General features: G+C 43.7%; 1 protein-coding gene across 4 annotated transcripts in view; it reads left to right on the top strand.

The window, feature by feature from the left end:
* pde4ba (phosphodiesterase 4B, cAMP-specific a) overlaps window positions 1-12,795 on the top strand; it is a 336,700-nt gene that overhangs the window by 237,911 nt on the left and 85,994 nt on the right. For all 4 annotated transcript variants that reach the window (XM_014123403.2, XM_045687797.1, XM_014123404.2 and 1 more), the window contains 3 exons: window positions 1,988-2,024; window positions 2,151-2,221; window positions 6,338-6,387. In XM_014123403.2, coding sequence (XP_013978878.1) covers window positions 1,988-2,024; window positions 2,151-2,221; window positions 6,338-6,387 — 158 coding nt within the window. The remainder of the gene's footprint in view (window positions 1-1,987; window positions 2,025-2,150; window positions 2,222-6,337; window positions 6,388-12,795) is intronic.

The raw sequence follows: 12,795 nt of genomic DNA, 5'->3' as shown, positions 1-12,795 counted from the left end.
AAGTGTAGCAGGTTGTGAACTCTACAAACAACGTTTCCACTCTGAGAATGAGAATGGTAGATGACTAGAATTAATACATTCATTCAATACATTGGAATACAAAAGAAGCCATCCACTCATGATGGGCTATTAGCAGGACAAAAGACTCTTGCCAAGTTAATGAACATTTTTAGGGACTTGAAATGTATTTATGGGTGTTTAATGGATGTTTGCCTACTAATGATAATGATACTAATGATTGCTCCATGTCATTTCAATAAAAACCTAGAACCCACCTGTCTCTGAATTTACTGAAAGACGTGTATTTTACACTCTATCAGTAGGCCTACATTAAGATAAATATCATAAAAGATAAAAACTTATTGAGCATGTCATCCTCCAAGCTCCGTGAAGCTCTGCTGTGCGGTATGCATATTACAGTAAGATTAGCTGGGACTCAAAGAGTAGCCTACCAAACATGATACTAGGACAATTTATTCCAAAAGAACAGAATAGCATGTTTTAAGATGTATTTCTCTGTGCTATAGTAGCTGAGGCTATGGTTGCTTCATGTCAACGAAACTCATTAACTTGTTATGCTCATTCAGATAGGGTATAGCAATCAAAACGTCTGGTCCGCGTGGACCTCTGATAGGGTATAACAATCAAAACGTCTGGTCTGCGTGGACCTCTGATAGGGTATATCAATCAAAACGTCTGGTCTGCATGGACCTCTGATAGGGTATAACAATCAAAACGTCTGGTCTGCATGGACCTCTGATAGGGTATAGCAATCAAAACGTCTGGTCTGCGTGGACCTCTGATAGGGTATAACAATCAAAACGTCTGGTCTGCATGGACCTCTGATAGGGTATAGCAATCAAAACGTCTGGTCTGCGTGGACCTCTGATAGGGTATAACAATCAAAACGTCTGGTCCGCGTGGACCTCTGATAGGGTATAACAATCAAAACGTCTGGTCCGCGTGGACCTCTGATAGGGTATAACAATCAAAACGTCTGGTCTGCGTGGACCTCTGATAGGGTATAACAATCAAAACGTCTGGTCTGCGTGGACCTCTGATAGGGTATAACAATCAAAACGTCTGGTCTGCGTGGACCTCTGATAGGGTATAGCAATCAGAACGTCTGGTCTGCATGGACCTCTGATAGGGTATAGCAATCAGAACGTCTGGTCTGCATGGACTTCTGTAGGATTATTTGGGAAAGTAAGCAAGCTTCATAAAGTAAGCAAGCTTCATGAAGACGCCCTCAAAGATGCCCATTGGTGGTTTCAACGAGAATTAACGGCAACAATGGCTGACAATAAAATACTATGACGTGATGCGCTGTAACATGCTGTACCATCCTGCAAGCTGTGCTACGCTGCAGTATTTATTTTCATTTTTATTTAACCTTTATTTAGACACAGAACAAATTCTTGTTTACAATGACGGTCTACCCTGGGCAAACCCTCCCCTAACCTGGACGGCGTTGGGCCAATTGTGTGCCGCCCTATGGGACTCCCAATCACTGCCGGTTGTGATACAGCCTGGAATTGAACTAGGGTCTGTAGTGACGTCTCTAGGACTGAGATGCAGTGCCTTAGACCGCTGCGCCACACGAGAGTATGATGCAACTTTTAAAGGAAGAACCACTGTAGAGGTAATTTGGTTGTGGGGTACGTACAGTAGGGGTCATTTGTCTGTGGGGTACATAGAGGTAATTTGGCTGTTGGTCAGTCACAAGATTCCTGTTTGTCCTCAAAGGCTTAACTACAGGCACAGTTTAGGGAAATGGGACCTTCGTTACTCATAACTGACACATACTTTCATAATGACTACCTCCCTGGATGTGGTTTAAAGTTACATTCTTTCCCCTGGTGTTGAAACAATGGCCTGATTGAGCCCATTAAACCTGACGTGTGTATGACACTGTTAACAGTCTTAGGAATGCTTTCTGAATAATGTTCAGGATGTGTTGTTGACATGTTTTTGTTTGTGTTTACAGACATGGTGATGACCTGATAGTAACGCCTTTTGCTCAGGTAAATATGATCCCAGCTCACCTGTCCTTTAACCCAGTCGCTAACAGACCTACATTCAGAACATCTCAGTGTCTTTCCGTACTTGCTGGTGTAAGTAATGGCTAAACGTGGTCTCTTTCTGTCCAGGTCCTCGCAAGCCTTCGAAGTGTAAGAAATAACTTCACAGTCCTGACCAATGTCCAATGTGCTTCAAACAAGTAAGTGTCTGGTGTTATTGCTGATCTGACTGATTAAGAGCACTACCTAATGAATTATGCATAAATAAAGGTAAAATACAAATGAGTCTCATGTCTGCTATGGAGAACAATCCACAGCAGCTGTAAATGTGTTGTAGTTTGTATCTCAATCCACAAGAGGGCAGTTGCTACCTATTCCACCCACACTCGGCCTTGTCTTATTGGAGCTTTTGTCTTGGCATTTAAACATTTTCACTGTTCAACGCATCATCAAATGAAATCATATTTGATTTGTCACATGCGCCAACTACAACTGGTATAGACTTTACTGTGAAATGCTTGACAAAGTTGTGTTGGAACTCGTAAGATGTTGCCCTTCTCAGTCGCCGCCATCCTCAGGCTGTAGAACACGAACTCAGAACACCGTCTTATTATTCTCCGAGGTTCCCACTCCAGATTCCTTCTGCTCCTTGTGTTTTTCTATCAAAGTATAATGATAACGCCAGGAGAGAGGTAGTGCACTGCACAGCAGGATGTTAAACGCATGCTTTCTCTTTTTCCTCATGAAAACCCTTTAACTACGGCAAGCTATTAGGACACTGTTTGCACTCTTTTTGAAGGAGGTTAGCTGTGGGGTGATGGGAGAAAAACAACCCCATTATCACAGACACAGATCATTCATATTTTAGTCAAATAAACAAAATACTAAATCTCATTTTAATTGGTGGAAGTACATTTATATGAGTAAATTCAACGTGATTTCAACTGCCATTTATGTAAATGATTATATTGTGCATGTTAAGTCATATTTTTGTCATAAGCCTGTCTGAAATGTATAAAACATAATCCACACATTATAGGCAATGCATGAATCACATTCCTATATGCCTTATTATGTAGTGCAGAACATCCTCCTCTAGAATCAGACTGGGACACAGACTGGGACTCAGACTGGGACTCAGACTTGAACGCATAGCTTCTCCATTGAGTTGATATTGCAGACTACTATTACAAAACAGAAAACGTGTATTATGTATTAGAGGTCGACCGATTATGATTTTTCAACGCCGATACCGATTATTGGAGGACCAAAAAAGCAGATGCCGATTAATCGGCCGCTAATTTTTTTTGTTATTTATTTGTAATAATGACAATTACAACAATACTGAATGAACACTTATTTTAACTTAATATAATACATCAATAAAATCAATTTAGCCTCAAATAAATAATGAAACATGTTCAATTTGGTTTAAATAATGCAAAACACAGTGTCGGAGAAGAAAGTAAAAGTGCAATATGTGCCATGTAAAACAGCTAACGTTTAAGTTCCTTGCTCAGAACATGAGAACATATGAAAGCTGGTGGTTCATTTTAACATGAGTCTTCAATATTCCCAGGTAAGAAGTTTTGGGTTGTAGTTATTATAGGAATTATACGACTATTTCTCTCTATACGATTTGTATTTCATATACCTTTGACTACTGGATGTTCTTATAGGCACTTTAGTATTGCCAGTGTAACAGTATAGCTTCTGTCCCTCTCCTCGCTCCTACTTGGGCTCGAACCAGGAACACATCGACAACAGCCGCCCTCGAAGCAGCGTTACCCATGTAGAGCAAGGGGAACAACTACTCCAAGTCTCAGAGCGAGTGACGTTTGAAACACTATTAGCGCGCACCCGCTAACTAGCTAGCCATTTCACATCGGTTACAACAGCCTAATCTTGGGAGTTGATAGGCTTGAAGGGGTGGGTATAATTTGTGGAACGTTCCAACAGGAATCTGTTCCAAAATACGTTATGTAAAAGGTTGCCAACCAACAACGCATACAAAGTAGCAACGCATACAAACCTAGCTATCTAGCTGCCGAATAGGCATCAACTCATTACGTAGCTTATTCTTAATGTTTGTCCATAGGCAACCAGAGTGAGGACAGACATTTTTCGGAATAAACGTGATGAGGGAAAAACGCAATGAAATAGACCACTCCCTACCCGGTATCTTATTCTGCCGCTATACAACTTTGTATGCGTTGTTTTTTGGCAACCTTGTTATTTACGAAGTTTTTGGAATAGATTCCTGTTGGAACGTTCCACAAATTATACCCACCTGGCTTGAAGTCATAAACAGCTTGAAGCACAGCGAAGAGCTGCTGGCAAAACGCAAAGTGCTGTTTGAATGAATGCTTACGTGCCTGCTGGTGCCTACCACTGCTCAGTCAGACTGCTCTATCAAATATCAAATCATAGACTTAATTATAACATAATAACACACAGAAATACGAGCCTTAGGTCATTAATATGGTCGAATCCGGAAACTATCATCTCGAAAACAAACGTTTTTTCTTTCAGTGAAATACAGAACCGTTCCGTATTTTATCTAACGGGTGGCAACCCTAAGTCTAAATATTCCTGTTACATTGCACAACCTTCAATGTTATGTCATAATTACATAAATTCTGGCAAATTAGTTCGCAACGAGCCAGGCAGCCCAAACTGTTGCATATACCCTGACTGCGTGCAATGAATGCAAGATAAGTGGCACAATTTCATGTTAGCAGGCAATATTAACTAAATATGCAGGTTTAAAAATATATACTTGTGTATTGATTTTAAAGAAAGTTATTGATGTTTATGGTTAGGTACATTGGTGCAACGACAGTGCTTTTTTCGCAAATGCGCTTGTTAAATCAACACCCGTTTGTCGAAGTAGGCTGTGATTCAATGAGAAATTAACAGGCATCGCATCGATTATATGCAACGCAGGACACGTTAGATAAACTAGTAATATCCTCAACCATGTGTAGTTAACTAGTGATTATGTTAAGATTGATCGTTTTTTATAAGATAAGTTTAATGCTAGCTAGCAACTTACCTTGGCTTCTTGCCAAATCTGCAAATCGGTGGCCAAAAATACCGATTACCGATTGTTATGAAAACTTGAAATCGGCCCTAATTAATCGGCCATTCTTATTAATCGGTCGACCTCTATTATGTATGCATTTGTATGTAGGGCATTGTTCCTCCTGCATTCAGATATCACCTGACGGTGTCTGAATTATGTCTCTAGCATGCTGTAAAGATACTGGAATACAATCTCTGTTCATAAAAAGCTTGTGTTGAACAGCCTGCCGTACTGAAACCAATGTCTCCCTGACCTACATTCAGCTCTCACACAAATATACATCATGAACACACCCTCGCAGGCACACACACACACACACACACACTTTCAGACACACATACTTGCATGCACACATGTCTTGCATACATGTTCGAATGCTGGAATGCACACAGACACTCACAGACACACATACTTGCATGCAGGCGCACACACACACTTGCAGACAAACACACATGCATGCATGCACACACATGCACGGAGCGGCAGGTAGCCTAGTGTTGGGCCGGCAACCAATCAAATCCTGAGCTGACAGGGTAATAATCTGTCCTTCTGCCCATGAACAAGGCAGTTAACCCACTGTGCATTGGTCATCATTGTAAATAAGAATTTGTTCTTAACTGACTTGCCTAGTTAAATAAAAATAAATGCACGCATGTAAACACACAGATCAGATCAGGCAGGTGTGCTTTGAAAGCAATTCACCTTTTATTCTTCATTTATCTGCTGCCTTTCTTAATCTCTCTCTCTCTCTCTCTTTCCCGTCCTCTTCTCACTGTAATCCTCACGGACATGTTGGCCTCGTTCTTATTCTCCTCTGTCTACCGCTCCTCTGTTTTCCTCTCCTCTGTCTTCCTCTCCTCTGTCTCTCCTCTCCTCTGTCTTCCTTTCCTCTTTCTCTCTTCTCCTCTGTCTCTCCTCTCCTCTGTCTTCCTCTCATGTCTTCCTCTCCTCTGTCTCTCCTCTCCTCTGTCTCTCCTCTCCTCTGTCTCTCCTCTCCTCTGTCTCTCCTCCTCTGTCTTCCTCTCCTCTGTCTCTCCTCTCTGTCTATCCTCTCATCAGTCTCTCATCTCTGTCACTCCTCTCCTCTGTCTCTCCTCATTTAGAGTGACTTCACCTATATAGTCTTACCAGATGTGGTTGGCCATATCAGAATGTTACGACATGACGTAGGCCTATCAAAATGTATTTCATGTCCATACTTATATGCTGTGCATGTTCTCTGTTTCCTCAGGAGGTCCCCTGCGGCCACTCAGCCTCCCATCACAAGAGTCTGTCTGCCAGGTAAGACCACAATGCATCACTCTCTCCTGCAATGCACCTGGTGTCCCAAAGACAGTGATATTAGTTTGTCTTTCCATATGTTTTCCTAAGCTTAAATCTTAAGACAATGTATCAATGTCAAGACCATTCTCTCGGTCTCTCTTCTCTTTCAATCTCTCCCTTCTGTGTCTCTCCTCCTCTGTCTGTCCCTCTCTCTTATCTCTCAATCTCTCCCTTTTGTCTCTCTCCTCCTCTGTCTGTCCCTCTCTCTTATCTCTCCTCCTCTGTCTGTCCCTCTCTCTTCTCTCTCCTCCTCTGTCTGTCCCTCTCTCTTATCTCTCCTCCTCTGTCTGTCCCTCTCTCTTATCTCTCAATCTCTCCCTTTTGTCTCTCTCCTCCTCTGTCTGTCCCTCTCTCTTATCTCTCCTCCTCTGTCTGTCCCTCTCTCTTATCTCTCAATCTCCGTCTGTCCCTCTCTCTTATCTCTCCTCCTCTGTCTGTCCCTCTCTCTTATCCCTCAATCTCTCCCTTCTGTCTCTCTACTCCTCTGTCTGTCCCTCTCTCTTCTCTTTCCTCCTCCGTTTGTCCCTCTCTCTCTCGTCTCTTGCTTTCTTGTCTACACTTGATCCCTGAGACCTCACCTACAGCCTCAACCCCTCCCTTACCCCACACCTCTCTCCCTCCCACACCCCTCCCTTTCCTCCTCCCTCATCCCCTCCCTCTACCCCTCCTTCACCCCATCCCTATCCCCCCTCTCATTTGCTCATATGCGTTGGCTGTCTTCCCTGGCTCTGTCAACAGTGTTAGTAACAACACCCCCCAAGCCTGTTTTTAGTCTGACTGCTCTGATGGGGGAGTACCAGGAAACCTCTCACTTCTCATTGAAAACACAACAGCATGTGAATCCTGCTCATTGTACTGGAGCCATTATTAATGGAGTATGGTGTGTGTGTGTGTGTGTGTGTGTGTGTGTGTGTGTGTGTGTGTGTGTGTGTGTGTGTGTGTGTGTGTGTGTGTGTGTGTGTGTGTGCGCGCGTGCGCGTGCGCGTGCGCATTCATGCATGACTGGGAACTCCTGACTGTGTCCTTGAGCTTTAAGCTCTCAGCCTACACTACAGCTAGCAACCTGTCTACATGTATGATAGTGTCAGAAGGGCAGGCTGCCATAACGAAAAGACAGTTTGTCACACATACACACACACTCACAAACACACTCACACACCCATAGCAAGACAAGACAGAGGATCTCTGAAAAATGTTGATTAAACATAGCAGGAGAAGTGTGGCTATTCATTAATGGTTAGCATCATAATCCAAGATGGCGTAGCAGTCGGACGTGTGTTTGTCTTGTCCCGTCTTGTCCCGTGTAAATAGTTTAATCTCAATATCCATCTACGAACTGAATATACTTTCCTGCAACCCTTCTTACTCAATGTGGTATACGGATCTGCTATTTTCTATACTTTGGAACCGGAACCCCCACCAGCTAACTAGCTACTAGCTACTAACATTTTCCGACAAGATAGAACTGCCAAAGGGGGCGGAGTTGCAATCTACTGCAGAGATAGCCTGCAGAGTTCTGTCATACTATCCAGGTCTTTGCCCAAACAATTCAAGCTTCTACTTTTAAAAATCCACCTTTCCAGAAACAAGTCTCTCACCGTTGCCGCTTGTCCAGCTGTGCCCTAGAACTAAGAACATATATAGCCCTTGGTTCACCCCAGACTTGACTGCCCTTGACCAGCACAAAAACATCCTGTGGCGTACTGCATTAGCATCGAATAGCCCCCGCGATATGCAAATTTTCAGGGAAGTCAGGAACCAATATACACAGTCAGTTAGGAAAGCTAAGGCTAGCTTTTTCAAACAGAAATTTGCATCCTGTAACACTAATTCCAAAACGTGTTGGGACACTGTAAAGTCCATGGAGAATAAGAGCACCTCCTCCCAGCTGCCCACTGCACTGAGGCTAGGAAACACTATCACCATCAATAAATCTACGATAATCAATCATTTCAATAAGCATTTTTCTACAACTGGCCATGCTTTCCACCTGGCTACCCCTACCCTGGCCAACATTTCTGCACCCCCCACAGCAACTTGCCCAAGCCCCCCCCCCCCCCACCGCTTCTCCTTCACCCAAATCCAGATAGCTGATGTTCTGAAAGATTTGCAAAATCTGTATCCCTACCAATCAGCTGGGCTAGACAATCTGGACCCTCTCTTTCTAAAAATGATCCGCCGAAATTGTTGCAACCCTTATTACTAGCCTGTTCAACCTCTCTTTCGTATCGTTTGAGATCCCCAAAGATTGGAAAGCTCTTCAAAGGGGGAGACACTCTAGATCCAAACTGTTATAGACCTATATCCATCCTGCCCTGCCTTTCTAAAGTATTTGAAAGCCAAGTTAACAAACAGATCACCGACCATTTCGAATCCCACCGTACCTTCTCCACTATGCAATCTGGTTTCCGAGCTGGTCTTGGGTGCACCTCAGCCACGCTCAAGGTCAAAACCATATCATAACCCATATACTACCCACCACTGCGACCTGTATGCTCTCGTTGGCTGGCCCTCGCTTCATATTCGTCGCCAAACCCACTGGCTCCAGGTCCTCTATAAGTCTTTGCTTGGTAAAGCCCCGCCTTATCTCAGCTCACTGGTCACCATAGCAACACTGGTCATCCCCAAAGCCAACTCTTCATTTGGCCGCCTTTCCTTCCAGTTCTCTACTGCCAATGACTGGAACTAATTACAAAAATCACTGAAGCTGGAGACTCATATCTTCCTCACTAGCTTTAAGCATCAGCTGTCAGAACATCTTACCGACACTGTACCTGTACACAGCTCATCTGTAAATAGCACACCCAACTACCTCATCCCCATATTGTTATTTATTTTTGCTCTTTTGCACCCCAGTTTCTCTCTTGCACATCATCATCTGCACATCTATCACTCCAGTGTTAATGCTAAATTGTAATTATTTCGCCTCTATGGCCAATTTATTTCCTTACCTCACTAACCTTACTACATTTGCACACACTGTACATACATTTTTCTATTGTGTTATTATTGACTGTTTGTTTATCCCATGTGTAACTCTGTGTTGTTTTTGTCACACTGTTTTGCTTTATTTTGGCCAGGTCGCAGTTGTAAATGAGAACTTGTTCTCAACTGGCCTACCTGGTTAAATGAAGGTGAAATAAAAATAATGAAGGAGAATGGGATGCTGTTGAGTCTGCTGCTACAGACATGGCCATAACACAGTAACAGGGACTCACCCTCCTTCCTCTCACATTGTTAAGATATAGGTTTTTCCAAACACTTTCAGTCATTAGACTTATAATACAAGGACTACAAGGACAGAGGAGTACACACACACACACACATACACACACATTGTATTACAAGGGCAGATTGAAATACAGAAGAGGAAGTGCGTGATGTGTTTGTGTGTCATTCATCTGTGTGTGTGTGTGTGTGTGTGTGTGTGTGTGTGTGTGTGTGTGTGTGTGTGTGTGTGTGTGTGTGTGTGTATGTGTATGTGTGCATTCGTATGAGTAGGCCTACAAGTATATTTCTGTATGTGCACAGTGTGCACATGTTTTTGAGTATGGTACTGTGCAAGTGTGTATCGGAGTGTGTGTGTGTGTGTGTGTGTGTGTGTGTGTGTGTGTGTGTGTGTGTGTGTGTGTGTGTGTGTGTGTGTGTGTGTGTGTGTGTGTGTCTGTGGGCAGGGAGCTGTTCCTGTGTGACAGTGCTCCGGGGCCCTGATTGACGTCAGCCTGCCTACATGTGGCTTTTGTTGACTTCCTGTCAGCGCAGATGGACAGACCGCCACTTCCCCTTTCTGAAGAGGGAGTGCTCGTCAGGTGCATGAGTATGTGTGTGTGTGTGTGTGAGAAGAATGAGTGTGTTTCCCATAAGCAGACTAGGCTATGACGATCACTATGACCTATTGAGTTAGGCACTGTGAGGTTTCATATGCTTTTCTATCAGTACTTTTAGTTCATAGAGGACATCACTAGCGTGCTGACAGCATCACAGGGTTCAGTGAGTGCAGTGTTGAAGGGTTACGTGAAAAGGGTTAGGGCTGGTAATTGCCAGGGACCTCACGATGCAATATTATCATGATACTTAGGTGCCGATACGATATGTATTGTGATTCTCACGATTGCGATTCGGTACTGTGATTTTATTGCGTTCCAAACATATTACTCACCATATGTCTTCTGCAGAGGAACAAGAGTTTTGGTGCAGGTACAGCCAACTAGCACAAAAATAATATTGCGATATTGTTCAAACAATACGATATATCATAAAAAATAATATCCTGATATGTACTGTAAAGATTTTTTCCCCATCACTAAAATTGTGAATGAAGTAGATTTTAATGGGAGGTGTTTTACCTTCATGGTTTCTCCTTGTGAATGATCAGGTAGAGCCACTCAACCAATCCTCCAATAATACATTTGTCCTCATTTGCTCAGGTTAGGTTAGGTTATATCTAAACACAAGGTTAGTTGATGAGACTTCCACATACTGTAGCTGAAGGCATTGACAGTGTTGTTGGTTACCTACTGCACAGCTACTCTTCATGCTACCAGAGCCATTACACCACCCTCACTTCCATCTTTCCATATTCCCATGCTCTGAGAGGTCACCTCCCCTCTTCCACCTGTATCCCCCCACCCCTCCTCCACACACACACACACCCTGCCCCCCTCTATGACAGTGTGTGATGTAATGCTTGCCAGACTCTGTCTTTGTCTGTCACACTGTGAGACAGAGGGAAAGAGTGATTTCCTGTCCCATCCTTCCTCCGTCTGCTCCCCCTCTCTTTTCGTCCGGCAGAGGGGAGGAAACGGAGGGCAGGAAGAGAGGAGCAGATTGATCCTGTTATTGGCCTGTCGTCCCTGTTGTAACGGAACACGCCGGACAGACGGACGGAACCCAGGAGGTGTTTTTGTGTCTGGCAGGCAGGGAAGCTGTGTGTGTGTGTGTGTGTGTGTGTGTGTGTGTGTGTGTGTGTGTGTGTGTGTGTGTGTGTGGCGTGTGCGTGTGACCATTGGACCACTGGCTGGACAAAGCAACAGTAGCTTTGTGTGTTTTTGCTCCTTCAGCGGACTGGAGAAGAAATGGGATGCAGACAGACAAAGGGCCATTGTCTCTGTGCCCACATCTTATAAACACCTTGATAGAAACACACATGCACAGATTCAACACTGATAAACACTCACACACTGGTCTGTGGCCTGCACACTCACAGCTCACACAATGTCATGGCACAAGCTACACTTAATGTTAGGGTCAGGCCTCAGCATACAACCTCAACATAGCCTATTCTGTTGTTGAGTATATTGTATAGTACGAAATGGAAATAACCAACACAGACTCCATAAGGTTATTAGGACCTGATGTTCTTATCACAGTGACAACCAACACAGTGGGGGATATTGTCATGACTTCTCGCCCTCACACTGAGTGGCACGTGCCATTTAGTGCTCACCGCAGCAGCAAGGCAGGCAGGTAATTGGAAAAACCTCAGTGCGGTTTTTCACAGTGGCCATGATGATGGACAGATACAGGGGAGAGATGGAGAGAGAGAGATAGAGGAGAAACAGGAAGAGATAAGAGGAGAGAGAGAAGAGAGTTAGAGGAGCGAGAGAGAGAGGAGAGATAGAGAGATAGAGGAGAGAGAGGAGCGAGTTAGAGGAGAGAGAGAGAAGAGAGATAGAAGAGAGATAGAGGAGAGAGAGGAGTGAGTTAGAGGAGAGAGAGAGAAGAGAGAGAAGAGAAGAGAAGAGAGAAGTTAGAGGAGAGAGAGAAGAGAGAGAGAAGAGAGAGAGAGAGAGAGAGAGAGAGAGAGAGAGAGAGAGTTAGAGGAGAGAGAGAAGAGAGAGAGAGAGAGAGAGAGAGAGAGAGAGAGAGAGAGAAGAGAGTTAGAGGAGAGAGATCATCACTGATGACGATCAGAACAGGTTGGGGAGGTCTGCCCGCTTCCCGGATTCTTGTGTATTTCACAAACTGATCTCATAGTTTCACTTCAAAATTTGACCAATTAATTCTGCGTGGTTACAGGGTTAATTCTGCATGGTTACAGTGTTAAAGCAGAAATTACTCAAAGGGTTAAGTTTAGGTTTTCATTCTGAGTGGTTAAGGTTAGGGGCTATGGTTTGGGGAAGGTAACAAAATAATAACATTAAGTATCATCAAGTACTCTCCTTGCTTGCTAGAGAACTGTGAACTGCCTTGGCTCAGTGGTCAAAGCAGCACACTCTGGCTCTGAGCCTCGTGAGTTTGTTTATTTTTGGCTTTTTCTTTTGACCAGCCTGGTACTTAACTCCATAGGAATGTTGCTGTTGTGTTGTTGTGATGGTCAGACATGACAAAGTCCTCAGTGCTCTGTCATAGTTCTAGAGTCATAGA

This window comes from Salmo salar, chromosome ssa10 (genome assembly GCF_905237065.1).
Source record: "Salmo salar chromosome ssa10, Ssal_v3.1, whole genome shotgun sequence".
In the NCBI taxonomy this organism is placed as follows: Eukaryota; Metazoa; Chordata; class Actinopteri; order Salmoniformes; family Salmonidae; genus Salmo; species Salmo salar.
Note: the sequence above shows the minus strand (reverse complement) of the source record. Positions and strands in the feature narration are given on the sequence as shown.